Source organism: Polyodon spathula, chromosome 5, assembly GCF_017654505.1.
Source record: "Polyodon spathula isolate WHYD16114869_AA chromosome 5, ASM1765450v1, whole genome shotgun sequence".
In the NCBI taxonomy this organism is placed as follows: Eukaryota; Metazoa; Chordata; class Actinopteri; order Acipenseriformes; family Polyodontidae; genus Polyodon; species Polyodon spathula.
This window is the reverse complement of record NC_054538.1, coordinates 53,991,046-54,013,102: the sequence shown is the minus strand read 5'-3', so window position 1 is coordinate 54,013,102 and position 22,057 is coordinate 53,991,046. Positions and strand designations below refer to the sequence as shown.

General features: G+C 39.9%; 1 protein-coding gene across 2 annotated transcripts in view; it reads right to left on the bottom strand.

Moving 5' to 3' along the window:
- The window catches only part of LOC121316050 (cysteine-rich motor neuron 1 protein-like), a 266,068-nt gene that overhangs the window by 3,701 nt on the left and 240,310 nt on the right, over positions 1 to 22,057 (bottom strand). For both annotated transcript variants that reach the window (XM_041250754.1, XM_041250755.1), the window contains 4 exons: positions 12,435 to 12,656; positions 3,243 to 3,437; positions 2,239 to 2,361; positions 442 to 632 (listed from right to left, as the gene is read on the bottom strand). In XM_041250754.1, the coding sequence (XP_041106688.1) occupies positions 442 to 632; positions 2,239 to 2,361; positions 3,243 to 3,437; positions 12,435 to 12,656 (731 nt within the window). The remainder of the gene's footprint in view (positions 1 to 441; positions 633 to 2,238; positions 2,362 to 3,242; positions 3,438 to 12,434; positions 12,657 to 22,057) is intronic.

Sequence of the window (22,057 nt, the reverse complement as noted above, 5' to 3'; positions counted from 1 at the left end):
TAAATAAATATAAAACACTGGCAGTCAGTATACAGTTATTGCCAAAAGTTTTGCATTACCCTATAGAATTAACACATTTTGAATTGCATACTAGTTGGTGGTTTTTTAAATACTAATGTCTATTATAGCTTCTGGTAGACTTTTGCAATATAATTTTGTAGTTTTTTTATTTTTTATTACACAATGTTAAATAAAATATCATATGTTTGTATAGGTTTTTATTTTCCTTTAAATTAGAAAGAAAAATGTCTCAATTAGGCAGTGAACATGAATCTTAGCACCTGTTAACCAGCATTTCCCAAAAGTGCCCAATGACAGGAATCCAGAAAAACATGTAACAGCAGTTCCCAATAAATAATAAATATTAAACAGCAGTTCCCAATGTCCAATAAATTAAATGTTAAAAGGGAACTGTTTGAAGTATTTGAAGAGGGCAGCTACCTTTGTAGGAGTTCTGTAGCAGGGCACAGGTATCCACTGCTTCTTCTGATTGATAAGGAGAAGAGCGATTATTGTAATCAGAGCCATCATTATAGGCAGGGTTACCCAGGCGACGTAGTGGAAGTTGGTGTCCTCGCTTGGCATCGGGCCTTTGCCTTCGGTGTACTCCATTTTGAGGTTCCCCATTTCTCCTGGAAGAAAATAAGCAGGTGTTCAGAGTGCACAGTACAGTGTGATTCATAATTAAACTTGTCACTCTTCTAGGGAAATGGCAGAAATGCTTTCAGCATAATATAATTAACCTATACCTGATAGCCACCACAACATCTTCCATGCAAATAATAAATAATGCAACAAACTGTGTGGATGTCCGTAAGATTGAACTTATTATGGCTGTCAGTTATATTATAATAATTATACCATAATATATGTTTTTGATTCCAAATAAAGTTATTTGTTTTATGGGATCAATAATGTCTGCATTACATAGCCAGAAAATTATTTCCAAAATGTGCTGAAGAAAAACTTTTGGCGACAGCAGATGATGGTCAAGCCAAATGACTTGAATTCACATTTGAGAAAATCAACTACAACAAAGGAAATGGCTACAGAACAGTATCAGAGAAATTGAATACCAAATCCACAATCAATCCATAATCAACTAGTACTACAAACAAATTCAACTGAAAGCTTGAAAGGTCCAAAGAAAATTAGGTGTACAGCAGGTAGGAGAATCAACTGAGTAGTTAAAAAAAACAATCCAAGATTAACAGTTAAGGACTTGAAGGATTTTGAAACATCAGGCACCATAGTGCACGAAGAAACTGTACAAAGGACACAGAACACAGAAGAGTTGTATGCATGTAGACCTCACTGTAAAATAATTTAAAAGAAAATCTATAAAACAAGCATCTAAAATTTGCCAAGAAATATGAACAGGAATCTGAAGCTTTCTTCAGCAAAATTATCTGATCCAATGCAACTAAAACATAACTTCCCCAAAAACTGACCAGAGAATTTTTGAAGAAAATAATGAAATCCTTCAATGAAGAAAACCTTGTATCTACAATTAAACTTGGAGGTGGTTTGATCATGCTATGGGACAGTTCAGGGACAGGAGACATGGGTGTGATTGAAGATTAAATGAATGCAGGCATGTATCAAAACATTCTAAAGTACAACTATACCATCTGCTTATAGGCTGACAGTTTATCATAGGCAGACTGTCTTCCAACAAGGTCAAAGGCCAAAAAATGCTTGTCCAAATAACAAAAAAAAAAAAAAAGATTGAGTAAAGATCCATTAATGGTTGGGGGGGGGTCAAAAAATAAGAGATGTGTCCCTCTCTAACTTGTAGCGCAGTGACCAGAACTAAACACGTTATGTCACTGCGTACAATACCAGCATTGCATGTATGTAATATTTGTCTTATTAACAGAAGTGCTTCAGTAAGTAGTTAACTTTTTGAAATGCAGCATTGTGCTTTACTTTCCTGCTCTTTGGCAATATTCAATCAATTTCCAAGGGTGCAGTACGTGTTTTAAAATTAAAGTTTAAAGGTATTGTTGACATGGGTTACTACCTTTTTGGGACTTATGTCTGTTTGATTGAATAGCACCACACAGCAGGGAAAACATTGGTCATAAAGCTGCCATGTAACCAACAAAATACTGTATTAGAAACTCGAGCTATGGCAGACAGGCATTTATCACAAGTTGATCTAACCCATAACCCCACAGCCCTCAGGAAGCCACGTCAACTACTCTTGCATCTGCTTAGTCATTGACAAGCACTCACCTCTGAACTGTGGTAAGATCTCATTCTCACTGCCTGTTGGCCAAAAGGGCTCATGAAATTCAACCTCTCCTCTCCGGTCAGTCTTCTCAATGGGAATGTTAGTGGGTTCAGGCACGTACATCTCTGTAGGGAAGATTTAAAAATGATATTTAAAAAAAAAACATTTAATGAGCTAGAAGTGAGTAGTTTTTCGAGATTTACGATTATACTGTAAATTTACAGTATAATCGTAAATCTCGAAAAACTACTCACTTCTAAATCTTTTGTAGTCATTTTTGTATTGCTTTAGTATAAATACATGTTAATTTGGATTCATATGTTGTTTGTTTCTGACTTTATGTGAACAAAAAGACACAAAAGCACCCGTTTTCTCATTGGAAATAGTGATATTTCAAAATATCACTGTCCTGGTCACAAAAGCAAAGTTTGTGGGGAATAATAGCCATTTTCTATACTTTTGAGGCATAAGCAATTAGGAAATAACACTTACTACCCAGGAACAAAATAAATAAATAAATTGTTACACGGTGTTATTAGTCTTTTTGAGCAGCACACAAAAAGCTACATGCTGGTATCAACAATGCTAATGGCTGGGGGTCAATACATGGTTGTGTAAAAGGAACAGAAATACAAAAATGATAAAAGAAAAAACACTGCAAAACAAAAAAAAGAAGGTTGACGTCAAAACGGCATCCGTTGCTTTCACTATCACAAGAGGTGCCGCTGACTCACTCCCTCCTAGTCCCTGTCCTTCATAGGAAAACAATAAATTCTGATCACGATTCCACACACAGTGGTCAGGTATTGGGGTCTTTTTTATTTTTGTTCCAGTTACTCACAGTACCCTGGGCTGTGTAGCGCGTCACAAGCAGAGCATCTGGCTCTCTCCTGCCGATACCCGGATGCAAGCGAGAAGCCAGTGATGGTACGCTGCCCGTTACACTGCTTTATCGAATACCTCATTTATCCTCCATTATCTCCACAGGTCTTTTTGATCGGCTTACCTGAACACATAGGGCAGCAACCCCCCTCCACATTTACTGGCTCCACACAGGGCAATGCAGGGCAGCTAACAGTGGAGCAAAGGGTCTGACCCTGCAAGCAGTAGCAGTGAGTACAGCTATCGATGTCCCACCTCTCCTCATCTGCGTAAGTCTTCCCATTGAAATGGCATACTGCTTTCTTTGGTACAGTATCCTCTGTGAAAGACACACAAATAAACCAAGCATGTATTACAAGTCCTTGCTTACAGTTGCTGATAATAATGCAGTTAAGGCAAGTCAGAAGCTGTAAATCTGGTGTGGTCTTCCAGGGACACTTCACAGTTTTAGCATTTAGCTCCTACAGTTTTGTTCACTTGTATGACTAGTTAAGTCATTTCAACTAAACTCTTTTTTTTTCAATCTAAAATTTTTTTTTTCAGTTTTTATTAATGTAATTTTCTGGTGCTTATTTTGAGCTATTTGAGTTTTATGTAAATCATTTTTTTCATATTCTGTATGAAATTAGTGTTTTTGGTTACTTTCCAAAATGCTTAGGCATTTTTCTCTGAAAATATGTATAGTAGTAACTCGACAGTACTTGCACACTTAAGTTGCACCTTCTTTCCTTTGCTGTCTTCCACAACGAAATCCTTATGGTCACGGGCACATTCTTCTGGGGTTTTTGTGTGTAGGCATTTTTTTTTTACATTTCACCACAATTTGCAATTCTGTTTTAAATCCTCCATATTTTAACTGTAATACAGCTTTAAAACATGCTAAATAGACTTCATTCCTAACTGTAATCTAGTTTTAAATCTAGCAAGCAGTCTCCAACAGAAATGTAGGAATGTGGGCCAGTCAGTAGTTGGGGTGGGTATAAAGTATTCAGAACGAATCAATGATAGATACAAGTCAAGATGGAGTGACATTGCTCAGCTGCACTGAAAAGGTAGTTTCTGTGTTTGTTTTTTGTAATTTTTTTTTTTTATTGGAAAGTAGTGGTCAATGTGAATTGAGTAACCATTTCCACATTTTTTTCCATTGTTTATTGGCAATACACAGTTGTTTTTATTTTTTATTGGGTTTTATCAGTTAAAACCGAAAATCGGAAGCCCATAAGCTAATAAATGCATTATCAGTATTTTTATTTTTTTTTCTTTAACTGTTTTTGGTTTAATATGAGCATATTTTGTATTAGCCACTACTTTTTACTTTTAATAGCATTTCTTGTTTCCTCTTTCCAGTCCCTTTGCCCAGTGAAAAAATACTTTAAAAGTAATCTAAGCCACTGTAAAAAATTTTCAATTCCACCAATGTCTTGCCATGTCACATACTGTAGTTTAATACATCCACAGGGGTGGTAGAGAGTCAAGAAAATCAAATGACTGTTCCCAAGGCTACCGGTAATCATAGCAATGTAATGGCTGACTTAAAACCTGCAGTACTTGCAAAAAGGCTGTATTACCATAATTAAGATCCCAAACTACCAAACACTTTTCTTTTGAAAGCAAAACAATATACAATTTAAATTCAGTCTTAATGGTTTCTTTCTTTCAAGTAGTACTTTTTTCGTATGTTACGTGCGAGTCAAACCTTTGCACTTTAGGATCACTAGAGGGTGCAAGCACACCTCTCTTGGCAAATTTGTAATCCTCTCACCATTACCTCATTTTCTGAGAGGCCACCTTCTCAAAGGGGCAGAAGTGAAAGCTGTACATCAGCAACTACATTAAGGACTATATAGAACCACAACAAGGAGAGAAGGGGAAAAAGACAATACATCACCTACCACTTGCCCTTGCTGTTTACAGAAATGGTAGTTTCTACTGTTCTACTTCTACAAGTTCACCTATGTAATAGAGAACGCTTCTGGCAGGAAAATCTTGTTTTGAGGAAAAATAAAACCTAAGGGCTACTAAAAAGTTTTTCAGATCTGCCTATTTTAATATGAAGTTTGCCATTTTTGACAGGAACAGAGTCAACTTGTCTAATGCAGAAGTAAAGCGACACTGCTGTCAACATCTTGACTCAAAGTGACGTAGTGTTAAAACGAGAGGTTGCAAAGGCAACCTTCACTGGAAGGAACAGTGAGGAAAAAACACAGAGCTTTTAAACCTCCCTCCCCCCAAACCCTTGAATATATTTAGCCCAGGTGAACAGTGAAGCAGCGATGTCAGAGCTAACAAACACAAAATACTTCTGTAATTATGACAGCATTGGGAAAAACAATGTGTATTTTAATAAGCAAAGAATAAAGGTTTGCACAATACCTGACTTATTCATACTCTTAAATAGAAAGCTGGATATTATTTAGTAATATACAGCACATAGACGACTGAGACCTTCAACAATAGCCTTGTATGCAAAATGGGATTGAGAATACATATGTTAGTCTCATTTCAAAATAGTGTTTTTTTCTGTTATCAACATTTCTACATTTAGTGTAGGAAAAAAAAAAAGAAATAAAACTGAATACATTTGTAGAAGGCTGCTTCAGATTACATACATTTCAAACCCTAGTTCAAAACATGCCTCAATCCTGTATACATTCAGAAAACTGACAAGGTCAAATTACAAGCTATTATGGCAGCTGACTCAGCTTATGCCTGGTGAAGTATGTTTGACATGCAGTGCTTTTTACCCGTTTATCACATTCAAATTCAGAAGAACTCCTATACTTAGAAAACCAAAAGGTGTAAATGCCTGTACAGTATGCTTTGCTATAAAAAGCATCACCCAGGGCTCCTTGAGTGGCGGTGCTCCGCGCGGATGTGCCCTATAGCCTGGAGATCGCAAGTTTGAATCCAGGTTATGCGACTGCCAACGATCACCGGGAGTTCCTAGGGGGTGGCGCACAATGGGCCGAGCAACGCCCGGGGGAGGGAGGGCTAGGTTGGCCAGGGTGTCCATGGCCCACCGCGCACCAGCGTCCCCTGTCGTCTGGCCATGCGCCTGCGGGCTTGCTTGTAAGCTGCCCAGAGCTTTGTTGTCCTCTGACACTGTAGCTCTGGGTGGCTGCATGGTGAGTCTGCAGTGTGTAAAGATGAGAGTGGCTAACGGCACACGCGTCGGAGGACAGCGTGTGTTCGTCTTTGCCCCCCTCCCAAGTCAGCGCAGGGGTGGTAGTGGTGAGCTGAGCCTAAAAATAATTGGACATGACTAAATTGGAGAGAAAATAATAAAAATAATTGGCTACTATTTAAAAAAACAAACAAAAAAAACACATCAACCTTTTTTCTTATAAAAAATTGCAAGTATATTTTTCTAACAAGACAAATCAAACCTGTATTTCTTTGCAATGAATTCTGCTCATACAGTAGATTTAGACAAGCCACACAACAAAGGATAAAACAGTCGCAATCCACAGCATACAGAAATAGCCCATACAAGAAAGGTAATTAATTCAAAACAAAAAACTTGAATAAAATTAGTAATAATGTACTTGTGAATTTACCTGCAAATGGAAGGTGTGGTTTGAAAGACCTGCACACATTCATTATTACTTAAGTTACTGCCCGGCAACCGTGTAAAAAGCCTTTGTGATTGGACAACGGACTTCAAAGCTACTGTGTACAGCAGAATATATTGCTTTATGAGTCTTGTGTCAGATCCTGAACTACAGCAGAACTGGTTGACTGGGCTTGGTCTGAATCCATGGTTCAGTAAATTGTTCTTTCATAAGTATGATCTAACAAGGGCTAATTAGGTTAAATGTTTTTGATGTTGCAAGTGGATTTTTTCTTATATGATTTCAGCTGCGCAGGGGTATTAAATGTGATTCCATATGTATAGCCATTTCTTTTAGTTTTTGTATGCCTTTGTAACACTAACATGGATGTAGTCACTGTTACTGGAAATTCAAGGTCTTTCATTTTGTCTTGAGAGGGAGAAGTTAGTAAAGAAAAACAACCAGGTTTAATTTCCATCTATCCATTTCTGCTTACTGTGAACCCCTCTGTCTGAAAACAGCAGCCCATCAAGCTATTTACGATAAGACTTTCATTCCAGCTGTGACAAAGAATGTAGGTACAGTCTAGGTTTGGTTTTTATAGGCCTTTGATTCTCATTTTAAGTACACTAGCAAGCTTCTTGTTGCAACATGCATGCAAGAACAGCTAAAAATTGAAAAAAAGGGGAAAACTTTATCCTCCATCCCTGCAAAATAAAAAGAAAAAATGCTAAGAATGTCCTTCATGTTGCACCTATCTATTAAATTCTGAAAGTATTTTGTCTGTAGATTCAGCTCAAAACAGAATACATGAAAATGCTGTTTAAAAAAGCACCCTCACCCCACAGCATGTTTGGGTTGAAACAGTTCTGTAAAGAAAATAATCGTATTATTAATACAATCTGCTGTAAATGTATAATAAAACTGCCAATCTTAGGCTGTTGTACTGCCGTCTGTGCATCGAGGTATATAGGTCTATTTCTCAATTTTGTAACATATGGGCCTCATTTACGAAAGGGCAGTAAACATTATGGGGCACCATAATTGCAATTAGTATGCATGCTCTTGATTTCATGATTTTATTTATGATTGCAATTTTACTCATTATCGCACAAAATAGTGGTTGTATTATGACGCCCACTGATTTTATTGTGCCACGCTATGGTAATTAGAATGAATATGTGATTTTTATGGCAATGCATGATTATGTATTTAAATAAGGCACCCTGCTCTGATTAATGAGATGAGTTTTATTCACATCGTATTTACTAAAGGGCGAGAATCGCAGTGTTCACCTTTAAAGTGAGCGATAATTTGTTTGTTTGGAAACCAGGCTTTAACCACCTTTCAAAAACTATTTTTCTAGGCTGAAATCTATCTGGCATCATAGTGGTATTACTTGCATTAAAGTTTTCATATAGAGCAGTGAAAAGTACCTGTAAATAACAGGTTATATTAAGCTTGAATAAAACGTGAATTCATTTCTTTGACTTTATAGTTCATTACATTAACAGAAAACTAAACATGCCAGCAAAACGGAAGACTGTCACCAATTAATTAATGTACAACTGCTGTGCACCACTGCTGAATAAAGGTATACTTTATTTTTACAAGTATATTTATGTATTCTAATTACAAATGCATAACAATCCACAATAAGCTAAATCAGCCTTGCCTTAAAGATGTAAAAATCCAGTTTTTTTTTCCTCTTGTTTTCCTGCGCAGAAGGGGTTAAGACCCTGCCTGACCCCACATAAGGTGCATTTACACTTACAACTCGGACCTGAGATGGCTTAGATAAGATTCTTATCATTGAAGAAACCCTGTTTACAGTTGAACACAGACCTATGCTGGCTTTAGCTCTGTATGCACACATATCAACCACCCCTTGCATGAAGACATTTCCCCTCCACAAAACACAGATGCAGAAGTGTTTAAATCAAACACAAGCCTGTCATTTGTATCACTTGTGTGTTTCTAGTTCAAGGTGGTCATTCCGTGCCAATTAAGATTTAATTTTGCCATCAGAAATGAAATGAAAACTTCAATCAATACCGTCTACTTGTCAGTCTGATATCTAAATAACACCTGTTTCTTCCACTTCCAAAGTCTCTTCTTCAGAGGTATGTGGATATTTAAAAAAACACTAGTTTACCTACCCTAAACCTATTTCCCTTTCAATTCAAAGATGGCCACCAAACATCGTTATGGGGATACACTCCTGCCTATTGATAGGTGTCACTGAGCTCCTATGTCAAAGCTGCCGATAGCCCCTTTCTCCAGTGATGTCCTCGGTCCCGCCTCCCGAGGGTACTTAGCCGTCACGCAGGGGAAGAATCATCCTCTTTCGCTTCTCACATTGGTAAGGTAAGACCTCTGTGTTGCATTGCGCCCTTATAAAAAGTGCCGCGTAAGCTACTGCTAGTTCCCCTGCACTTTGTGCTGAAAGCTGGTATTGCCGCTTTCCTGGAATCAGTAGTTTAAAAAATCGTAGCCTTTTTATTTTGTTTCTGACTTTCAGCACCTGCGTGCTCCGTGCGTCAGGCTGCTGCTTTCTGTCTGTCCGTCTTAGAAACGGTAAGTATTATTGTTAAGAATTGTGCGTGTTTACACCCCTTCATACTTCGAAGAGCACTATTACTCCACAGGGCCGGGCTTGCCCTGTTCCCGTTGTCGAGTTTGCCCGCCTGTGGGCCAAGGTTGGGCCTTGTTTTGATTGTAGCTGAACGCATCCCCATACTCGCGTAGAGCGCTAGCCGCGCCGCAGCTGCTTTAGCCGTGCCAGCCATATAATCCTCACGAGGCTTCCCTCGTTACTGGGTTGAGACGTTAACAGGCTGCGTGGGCCTTCATCTTGGTGTAGGTCGCTCAAATCAATAGACAGAGTGCTCTCCCTCATCTGTCCAGTAATATTGAATTGTGTTTTGTATTTTAAAAAACAGTTTTTATTACTGTTTGTGTAAGTCAATCGCCTGCCGCGGCTTCGGTCCTGTCTCCCTGTTGTACGCTATGCGCTGTCCAGGCGTGTGATCCTGCAGTCAGGGTAGGCACCCAGCACAGCTGCCCTGGTGATTTTTTAATACCGCGGTGCGTAAGACTCTGCCCATGCTATTTTGGTACCACGGTGCTTATTGACTGTAACCCGCCTCGACTTCGGCCCTGCCCCCTGTTGTACGCTACGTGTTGCTCAGGTGTGAGACCACGCAGTCAGGGTAGGCACCGTGCCTAGCTGCCCTGGTGTTTAATACAGTGGTGCGCAAGACTCTGCCCGTGCTACTTCGGTACCATGGTGCTCATGGTGCCCATTGTTGCTGTACTGATGAATAGGGTAGCGCGCCGGTGCGCCACGGTACTCTGTGCACACAGTGTGTGCGGTGCCTGACGCTGCACGGTACAAGCAGTGCTTGGTGCATATTAGATTGGTGCTGCACGGTACACGTGGTGCTCAGTGCACGCGTTGCCCAGTGCAAGAGGCGCGCACGGTGCTCGGTGCATGCGCTGTTATTATTGCACAGTACTTGGTGCTCTTACCCAGTGCCACACTACTCCCAGTGCCCACAGTGCTCAGTGCATGCGGTGTTACAGCGCAGTGGTTTCTAACCCGCGGTGTTATTATTGAATGGTACTCGGTGCACATCGTACTTGGTGCTCTTAACACTACACCCGGTGCCCACAGTGCTCGGTGCATGCGGCGCACACAGTGTTTACAGTACATGGTTGCTAACCCGGTGCTATGACTGGTAGGGCTGGCAATATCCCAGTATGACCAATATCCCACAGAAGGACAGGCACAGCATGTGTGTGCGGTGCCTAGGCCCTGATCATGCCGCCTCAGCCCTAAATGGCATCTGCGACACCTGCGCAGCTTTTCAGCCCCGCATGCTCGCAAGCCACCTGGAAAGAGTCGCGTGGACCCGTGTGGCATCCCTTCCACCCCCTGAGCCGGTCACAATCTGTGTGCTGCCCCGACCCCTCTGGGGGAGTTCAGGGAGAGTGGCTCGACCGGGTTCTCTGCTCAGACGAGGAAACGCTTTCCATCGCCACCTTGTGGGGTGAGTCCATGTTCCCTCCGGATGTGAAGGTCAAGGCGGAGCCTGGATTCCAGGCTGATACGACCCCTAGTTCCGAGGCTACCTGCAGGTCCCCTGGACAGCACAAACAGAGCCACGCTGTTCCGTCTTTCAACCGCATGATGTGGCTCCCTGAGCTCAACCTTTCCCAGCGTTCCCCAATTTTATGGAGGAGGTGTGTTCCTCTTGGAACCACCCTGCTACAGCGCTGGCGCAATTGAGACATGGTTCTCCTCTGGCCTTACAATATATACAGTATATAGAAACTGCTATTCCACCAGTTTAAAGTTTAAATTGTATATTTTTTATAATAAAAAATATAAATAAATAACACAGATCAAGGATAGTTATACACACTTGTATTGTTTCATGCTTATTTTGTAACATTAACGGACAGTTAGTTTTTACTGTTAGAAAAAGAAAATTAAAATTCAGTGGGAGCTTTACAATATGTCCCAGTTTCAACTTAAATAAGCTGAAATATGGTAATGTAAAAATAACAATACAACTAAATCACAGTGTGTAGGTTTTCTTTTCTTTTTTGGAGTTTGTATTACAATTTATACAAGCATAACTCACGATAACATCACCAGGATCATTTAAAGTATCTGGAACGTTCACCCAAAGTTTGCGAGTCAAACTGAATTATGGGGGAAACGGGAGCCATGACCTTACCGTGTAATAAGTGATTCCACACTATAACATGTTAAGTTATAATGGTGTAGCACTGTACTAAGTTTACATTAGTTGACAAAGGGTTTCAAGGAATAACTTAGCAGTGGTTGAAATATTTCCTTCAGAAAAAGCAGGCTTAGCCCTTGTAAGGACATCAGAAAATTTACGAATGAAAGGTGGCCATTCTGTCCATCTAAGCTCATCCGGTTCCTAGAAGCTGACTTCTCAAAACACTGTCAAGTTGGATCTTAAAGGATCCAAGTGATTCTGCCTCAACATGACTAGTTAATCCATCATCCCTCACCACTCTCTGTGTGCAGATGTGTCTCCTTTCCTCTGTCCTAAGTCTATTTCGACTTATCTGGTCTTGGTTTCTGTACTGTGTTTGAAGTACTGATTAAGGTGAACTATGTCAGCTCCTTTTAAGATTTTAAAGACTTCAATCATGCCCCCCCCAATTCTGCTTTGTTCTCAAGGCTAAACAGATTCAGTTCTTTCAGTCCATCTGTAGCTCATTCCTTTATTTCAATGGGACTGTCAACAACCTTACTCCAGTCACACTAGTCTCCCTCCAAGTGGCATTCTAACCTTGGTGTCTACATGTGAGTGAACCCTTCAGCACCTCTACACTATTTAATGACAATAGCTGACATTCACATATTGCCATCATCTACCAGTTTGTCAAGTATAGTACATCTTTTAACTGTTCTCTGCTGTGGATGACCTTGCGAAATGGTCCTGATGGGCTAATTTGTATGAATATTAATAAGATAAAGCAATTTTTAATGGAAGGTTATTTTTTTTAACAATTCTAAACGAGATATGGGAGCATGTAATGTTCTACAAGACGCTGTTTAATGTGTATCATTTGTATCTCTATGCACGCCTCTTATGATATGCTGTGTCATGTGAAAGTATCACAATTCATCGATACACAATGAATTGTTACAGCCCTAGTGAGGCTTGTGTTTCTCTGTGGACAGCAACATCCGCACACCCTAATATCTAAACAGGACTTACCAAGACAATAGGGGCAGCACTGGCCTTTCCTCAGAACAGGCCGAGCACAAGCCACTGGAGGGCAGGACTCTGAGAAGCAACTGATTGCCCCGTCCTGGCAGACACAGCTGGTGCAAACATTAGGCTTCCATGACTCGGCCGCCAGGAAGATGTCCCCTTCCTCATTCTTGCAGTAGCCTGGCATGCTCTCGTTGCTAGGTGACAAGGGCAGGAAGGGCTCATCTGAAATGAAGAGGTTTGAAATTAATGACCAAATAGGAATTTTGTTCTCTAAAGGTTTTGTGGTATTTGTATCACTATGGTTACCACAAGAACTCCCTTCAGCTTGAACTACTAAAGAGTTATAAAGATAGCAAGTTATTTTGCAGTGCTGCTGTGCAAATTTCATTCATTCATCGCATTCATTATTGCATTAACTGCTTGGACCTTTGTTTAGGTAACATTAAATGCTGGTTGGGGATTTACAGTCAAACCTGCTCATGTGAGCACCATTATTTAGCGGCCACCTGGTCTAAGTGACCACTTTAAATTCCTCCCAATGATATCTGTGCTTTTATTTAACCATTAATCGACCACCTGTTCTTGGTTCCAGTAATCGTTTATATCGGATGCTCTCTCGCACCAGAAACCACCGCTCTGCCAGCTTCACAGCGATACACAAGAACCATGGCAACCAGAACAGCAACAACAACACTGAACGATGTGCAGTGCCTTCTTATAAGTCTCTTAACAGTTATGCTTACAGCAATGAAATAGAGAAAGTGATTCTAGCAGAGATGTACATTTTGTCATATGCTTTCAACAAGTTTGCTAGTTTAATGATGCAGAAAATGGTAAAAAAAAGGTTGTATTAACCCAAATAAATTATTAATGAGAGCTGATCAAACACCATGGGAAAGCTACCACTTGGACATTTGTGAAATACACCGGTAGCAAGGAGTAAAGTTTGGAGTAGTGATAACACTCCCCCCAATCTGAACTCCAGTTTTACCACTGGAACGTGAATTTGGGTCCTTAGTGTTCTGCATAAAAATCCTTTCAATATTTTGGCTGACAAATTAATTACAACAAACCACAAACCCATATTTTTGTGGGGTGCTAAACAGGCAATATATCAACTTTGATTATATATATATATATATATATATATATATATATATATATATATATATATATATATATATATATATATATATATATATATATATATATATATATATATATATATATATATATATATATATATATATATACACACACACACACACACACACACACACACACACACACACAGTGCCTTGCAAAAGTACTCAGAGCCCTGACCAATTCTCTCATATTACCGAATTACAAATGGTACATTGAAATTTCGTTCTCTTTGATATTTTATTTTTAAACACTGAAAATCAATTATTGCAAGGTGACATTGGTTTTATGTTGGGAAATATTTTTAAGAAAAATAAAAATCTGAAATATCTTGCTTGCATAAGTATTCAACCCCTGTGCTGTGGAAGCTCCCAGTTTGCACCGATGAAAGAAATTGCCCTAACGAGGACACAATTACCTTACCATTGGCATCCACCTGTGAACCATTAAAGTTACTGTCACTTTTTCTGGATAAAAACCCCACTGTTGAAAAATTATTCACCCCACTGTTGAAGGATCATTGGTAAGGCTGGGTGGCAATGGATCCACGTTCACGTCGTGCCACCTGTCAGTACCCAGCTGAGGCCTCGGCCGAAACTGGAGAAGCTAAGGACCCAACCCGCAGACCAAATTCAGCAGTGAATCCCAGTCACGTGCCACCATCAACAGCAGGCCCCAACGTGCCGGACTCTGACTCAAGCCATTAGACCGGCTCTTTGAGTTCTTCAACTCAACGTTGAGGGTCTCTCAGCAGCCAAATGAACTCTCATCAGCACCTTAGCCAATCGTCATGATGTTGACATAATTTGTCTCCAGGAGACACATGTATCACTCCAGAAAGTGGGACACTACACGATCGAAGGCTTCGACCGAATCCTGTCAACTCCAGACCCAAAATATGGCCGTGCAATGTATGTGCGTTCTGACATCTCTGACACTGTTCCAGTTTCTTCTTCAAGTTTCTGTGATGTGATCAGTGTCGGAGGATACACAATCGCTAACGTCTACAAACCACCCAGTGCTAGCTGGGTCAACAGCATGCTTCCGTCACTCAACCCCCCTACTGTGTACGTCGGCGACTTCAATAGTCACCATCCTGACTGGGGCTACTCAGCCCCCAGCGATGATGGGGAATTACTGGTCGAATGGGCAACCAACAACGACCTGAGCTTAACCCACGACTCAAAGCAGCGCGGGACCTTTCACTTGGCTAGATGGCAGGACTACTCACCAGACCTCTGCTGGGTCTCATCCACTGGTAAACACCCTTTGCCAGCATCTCAAATGGTGTCAGAAGATTTCCCTCATAGTCAGCATAGACCACTGCTCATCCACCTTGGACTCCAGCTTCCGACAATACATAGCTCACCTCAAACACGATGGAACCTCCGCAAAGCAAACTGGGACAAGTACAGCGAGGTACTGGATCGGAGTATTGTGACCATTCCAGTGCGCTGTATCCCAGTCGAGGAAGCATACCACCATTTCCAAGGAGCCATCTTCAAGGCAGCCAGTGTGTCTATTCCCCGTGGCCGCAGGCCAGTCTACACACCCTGCTTGGATGAAGAGCACCAGGCCCTCCTTGAAGACTACGAAACATCTCAGGATCGAGACGTAGCCGATAGCTTGATTGAATCACTCGACTCTGCAAGACGCAGTCGCTGGGAAGAATCTGTAGGATCTATGAACTTCGCCCATTCCAGCCGAAAAAGCTGGCGCCTTATCCGATGACTCGGAGCTGCCCAGCAGCCTCCAGTACAAGCTCAACCAAACACTGTTGCCTCTCACCTACTCCAAGTGGAACGTGAATTTGGGTCCTTAGTGTTCTGCATAAAAATCCTTTCAATATTTTGGCTGACAAATTAATTACAACAAACCATAAATCCATATTTTTATGGGGTGCTAAACAGGCAATATATCAACTTTGATTTTATATATATATATATATATATATATATATATATATATATATATATACACACACACACACACACACACACACACACACACACACACACAGTGCCTTGCAAAAATATTCAGACCCCTGACCAATTCTCTCATATTACCGAATTACAAATGGTACATTGAAATTTCGTTCTGTTTGATATTTTATTTTTAAACACTGAAAATCAATTATTATTATAATATAATTATACCACTGGAGAAATCACACCGACGTCAAGTGCGTGATGAGTGGCGCCAGTATTGTAACCAGAAGCTATGTGAACCTGACCAGGAACCTCTAGAGGCATTTACAACGACGGAGTTCGAGGAGGTGGTATGCAACATCAAATCAGGAATAGCCGCAGGTTATGGCATTATCCTGCCAGAATTCCTGAAGCACCTCGGACCAAAGGCAAAGGCATGGCTTGTGGCATTTTACACCGGAGAGAAGAGTATGCCGTGTACTTGGCGACAGGCGAAGATCATTGCCATTCTAAAGCCTGGCAAGGATCCCCTCAGTGCTGGAAGCTATCGACCAATTTCCCTACTTTCGGTGTGTTTCGAGCTACTGGAGCATTTCATCCTGCAAGGAATCAGTCCGGGACTGGAACAAATCTTCATACTCGAGCAGGCAGGTTTCAGGCGAGGACGCAACACCTGCGATCAAGTTCTCGCTCTGACAACATGTCGAAAATGGTTTAGAGATAAAGTAATACAAATGCATAGATTAGGGAAAGGGTACAAAATAATATCCAAGTGTTTGGATATCCCAGTGAGCACAGTTGGATCAATAATCAGGAAGTGGAAGCTGCATCACAACACCCAGGCACTGCCAAGAAAAGGCTGTCCCTCAGAACTCAGCACTCAAACAAGAAAGAGACTTGTGAGAGAAGCCACACAGAGGCCAACAATCACTTTGAAGGAGCTACAGAGTTCAGTGGCTGGGAGTGGAGTAATGGTGCACCAGTCAACCATATCAAGAGCTCTGCATAACACTGGCCTGTATGGGAGGGTGGCAAGAAAGAAGCCGTTATTCAAAAAATACCATCTGAAAGCACGTCTGGAATTTGCCAGAAAGCATGAGAGTGACCCAGCTGTGATGTGGGAAAAGGTTTTGTGGTCAGATGAGACCAAGATAGAGCTTTTTGGCCAAAACTCAAAGCGCTATGTGTGGCGCAAACCTAACACTGCCCATGCCTCAAGACACACCATCCCTAATGTGAAGTACGGTGGTGGCAGCATCATGCTGTGGGGATGCTTCTTATCAGCAGGAACTGGGCATCTTGTTACAAAATGGAGCAAAATACAGGAAAATACTGCAAGAGAATCTGCTTCAGTCTGCTAAAAAACTGAAGCTTGGGAGGAAATTCACCTTTCAGCAGGGCAATGATCCCAAGCACAAGGCCAAAGCAACATTGGAGTGGCTCAAGAACAAAAAGGTGAATGTCCTACAGTGGCCCAGTCAAAGTCCTGATCTCAATCCCATTGAGAATCTGTGGCACTGTGATGAGTCAAAGGGTTTTCGGTCTGTGATTCAGCCTCCCGATGCATCGCAGACTGGTCTGGGGGCGGTTCTGTCCCAGGAGAGAGATGGTGTAGAACACCCGATACTATACATCAGTCGGAAGTTACTGCCCAGAGAACAGAGGTATTCGGTAGTAGAGAAAGAATGCCTGGCAGTGAAATGGGCAGTGGAATCTTTAAAATACTATCTTCTGGGACGACCCTTTGTACTCATCACAGATCACGCTTCTTTAAAGTGGTTAGACACGATGAAGGATTCAAACGCTAGGATTACGCGGTGGTACCTGGCCCTCCAACCCTTCGCCTTTCAAATAAGGTATCGTGCGGGTAAGTTACATCAAAATGCTGATTTTTTTTCCCGGGAGGGAGGGAAAAGGGAAGGGTTAGAGGTTTCCGAGTGTTCCTTCGGCTCCACTCTGAGGGGTGGGATATGTGATGAGTCAAAGGGTTTTCGGTCTGTGATTCAGCCTCCCGACAGTAGATGGCATCAAACCAACTCGGGACTTCCCTTACCAAGATCTCGTGACCATGGCAAAAGTCATCTTTTGAGGGGCGGCACCTTGGTGAGGGGCGGAAGTACGAGTATGTAACTTCCAGCCACTGGAGTCAAGTGAAGGATAAGGACACGTGTCGGTTGGGGATTGGTGTTCCACTGACTACAGAGGCGGGACATTACATACTAAAGGGAACGTACTACTGTGTTCGGGGTTGGTCCGAAAGTAAAGTAGGAGGAGTAACGGGTGAAGGGAGAGACTGGTTTGGTGCAGCGGGATTTTTAAAACACTAACATTTCTTTTGTCTTTTTTTTGTTTATGTATGGGTCGCCACGAAGACAATTAAAGACGAGTCATCACAGTTTGTTTTGGATCTCACCCCTGCACTCCTTCCCTCACACCATTTTGTTTTCTTTTGTTATTTAATCCTTTTGTTGTGTATAGAGAATAAAAATAAATTCTTTTATTTCTGTACACATAAATTACTGTCTGGACATTCCATTTAATACACTCTCGCCTCACAGGCACTATTTAAAAAGTGCGGTCCACAAGCGTCGTCCAACCAACCTGAACAACCTGGAGCAAATCTGCCAAGAAGAATGGGCCAAAATCACTCCGACACTGTGTGCAAAGCTGATACATACTTACCCCAAAAGACTTATAGCTGTTATTGCAGTGAAAGGTGGCTCTACCAAATATTAAATGTGTGGGGGTTGAATGCTTATGCAAGCAAGATATTTCAGTTTTTTTTATTTTTCTTAAAAATATTTCCCAACATAAAACCAATGTCACCTTACAATAATTGATTCTGAGTTTCAGTGTTTTAAAAAAAATATCAAACAGAATGAAATTTCAATGTACCATTTGTAATTCAGTAATATGAGAGAATTGGTCAGGGGTCTGAATACTTTTGCAAGGCACTGTATATACACACACACACACACACACACACACACGTTTGATATATGGATTGATATTTGATATATACTGTATACATACATCAATGTTTGATATATATAAATTAAACTCCCAATCTGTAAGGAATAATAGGAGTATTTGTGAACCGCTGCATAGCATCAACAACAAAATAAAAACACACAAAAATATAAACAAAAAAAAAAAAAAAAAACTAAAGGTTGTAGTTAGGGGGCCATCTGACTCCAGATTTACTGGATGCTTTCAGAGAGAACTGATTTTCAAAATTCCTTTTAAACGGAGAGTAACTGATGTGTAAATTAGAGAAAGTTTGAAATCCCGTTCTGTCTCAAAGCGTCCAGTAAATCTGGAGACAGATGGCCACCCTAACTACAACCTTTAGTTTTACAGCTGAAGGAAAGATTGGAAAAGAACACACGTTCTGCAAGCTGGACTGATTTTAATGTTGAACATGGAATGATGTGCTTCAGTATGAAAAATCGCAGAAACATCAAAAGGCAAGAAGAACAAAAATGAGCAATTGCATTATATTGATTTTACCTTATATTATAATTATTATATTATTTATGTGGGCAGCAAGTTCCGATTTAAGGTATCTGTAAAATATACATTTGGTATGGGTAGTGTATGAAGAGCGAATAAGAAATGCAAGTACAGTATGACGATGATCTTCAAGACATCTGCGTTCTAAACAGTTCAAATCAAAGTAAGCCTATGCCGCATCACAAATGCATCTGTAATTCAAGTAAATACTCTCGTATATCTGCATTATAGATACATTAAATACATATATATATATTAAACATTGACGTATATATACCAAAAATCATCAATCCATATATATCAAACATTGATATAAATATATACACACACACACATATAAAATATCAATCCATATACATCACACATTGATGTACATATATCAAATGTCAATCGTATATATATAGTCAAACACTGATGTTATGTATATATATATATATATATATATATATATATATATATATATATATATATATATATATATATACCCGTGTATATACATACATATAGTGTGTAACTAAAACATATATATAGGTATATATCGTTTGTATATAGCAAACATGTGTGTGTGTGTGTGTGTGTGTGTGTGTGTGTGTGTGTGTGTGTGTGTATATATATATATATATATATATATATATATATATATATATATATATATATATATATATATATATATTTTTATATATACAACCGTGGGGTATAAAAATATACACATGAACACAAAGTTTGGTTACGTCGGGTTTGTCACTTTACCTTACAGTAGAACTTTGGTTTTCGATCTTGATAAATACTTAGTAAAAAGTTACATAGTGCACTTTATATAGTGTATCTTCAAGATCTTTACTTCATAACCTTTACTTCATAAGAAGTGCTCTACAGGCAATTACTTGAGATACTGGGTTGCGGAGACTCAGTGACTCCTTCAGAATGAAATCTTTATCAAATACCTCTCCTTAATTATAGCCTATTGTAAGTCCTAGTTTGCTTTTGTATACTGATGTACTGCATTGTAGTTAGGTCTTGAAGGGTTATGTGTGTACTGTGGCACCATACACTCTTTTTTGTAATATATATCATTTTGTACATATATTATAGTTCAAATGTACATTCAAAAAGTAATTTAATCCAAGCTGTAGCCTTCCACATGAAAGCCTTCTTGCTAAAGTAAACCCTGGACTATATTTTCAAATCATTTACTCCAATCATTAATTAGTTAATAAGGAGGCAGTTCCATGTTACAAAATGAGAAACCAACAAGAACAGTATTTCAGTCCATGAACTTGCTTTGCTAATCTTTTTACTTTTAAATATTTCAAATCTACTTTGTGTTTATTTATCAAGTTATATCTTGTCACATTTTAGGAATGGGTGGTTCTATTCAGGTGGAAGTTACACGATTCCATGGACAAGACCTCATAATTACTGCAAACCAATCTGCGGGTGTGTGTTTGGCTGTTAACATGACCACAGGTAGATTAGTCATTCTAATTGCTCCTGACAAAGCTAACACGGCCCATCATGTCTGCTGTGTGATTGAGTACATTTTCACTACAACTGGAGCTTTTCGGAAACCACAGGTTAGAGCTTTAAAACAGGTTATCTACAGTTTTCCCTATGGTGTAAAAGTTTAATTTCATGAAGTAGAAATATCTTTGACTAGTGAAGTCAGTGCAAGGCCTCCTACCTCCTGCCAACCAGCTCTGGGAAAAGCCCAGACAATGACAACTGAGGGACAGAAGTCAAATTTAACACCAGAAATGTTGTACTGTAAAGAGTATTAACACCAGAAATTGAAAGGTAACATGGTCTTAGTATAGCCCTTCAGTCTTCTATTACTTTAGCCAAATCAGTTTTTTTTTAGAAAATCTGGTATATTTCCTGTCTTAACCCTTAGCAGACCATTTATTCAGCACCTGTCAGGCGTGTTAGGTCTAGTTTATTTTCACACGTGCTGTTTACTTTACACATGCTGGTTAAAAGTTGTTTTTTTTTCCCACAGTAAAACAGGTTTAAAAGGCACTTCATATCAACAGGACACTCAGTACTGCATCTCCAGCCAAGCCCCACCCCTTGTTCACTGTATTTATCACATACCTCTTCATAATAGTGCATACTGATGAATCCTCTCCTGATCACTTGTTTAATAACTCCTCAATAATGCTATTCAAGTCATTATTTTATTACTATAACATATCAAAAAGCTCTGCAAATGTCTGTGATATTCTTTGAGCGCTGGATGCGGAAGCAGCCATCTTTTTTTTTATGTCTGTGTAAGGTCAGTGGTGCAGGGCCTCTGTGTATTGCTCAGATCTGCCCCCTTTTTCAGCTTCTCTTGGCTCCTATCGGTCTCACTTGGCCATTGAAAGGTTTTCTCGTTTTTTTCTGGAGAAAAAACGACCAGAGACCTGTGCTTGGCATCTTTTTGTTGATGTCGGACAAGGTCCGACATTGGACCGGAAAGGGTTAACCCTTCCACTACGGCACCACTAGAAATTGTTCATGTATGAACGGTGATGTAATAGAGACATTATACGCCCATTTTAAGCCTTTTTAAACAACCATTGGTTGCTTACCAAATGAATGACATCTCCAAAAAGGCTTCAACAACCAATCAGGGATGGTTTTATATACTTTTACAACAAAAGTTAAGTTAAGGCCACAATACACTATGCAATTTCGGTGCAATCCGATCGCATGCAGCCGTGACTGTATGTGATCGATTGCGTGATTGCATATGATCGGATTACACAACGTAATGTGAATGAGTGAATTTTACTTTTTTTTGTTTTCTGTCAGTAGATTCAGCGGTCACAAGTACAAGATTACCAGAAATCATACTAAATCGTCCAAAATGTCCACAAAACCAAAAATAAATAATTATCTGTATATTACAGATAACTGTAAATATTAACTGTAGTGAAATATTCAAAGAATAAACTTTAGGGGTGACTTGCCAATCCAAATCACTAAAGCCCCGAGCCAATAGAGATTAGTATCTTAGCTTTCAGTTTCGATTATTCAGTTATAATTTTAAACTGCAGC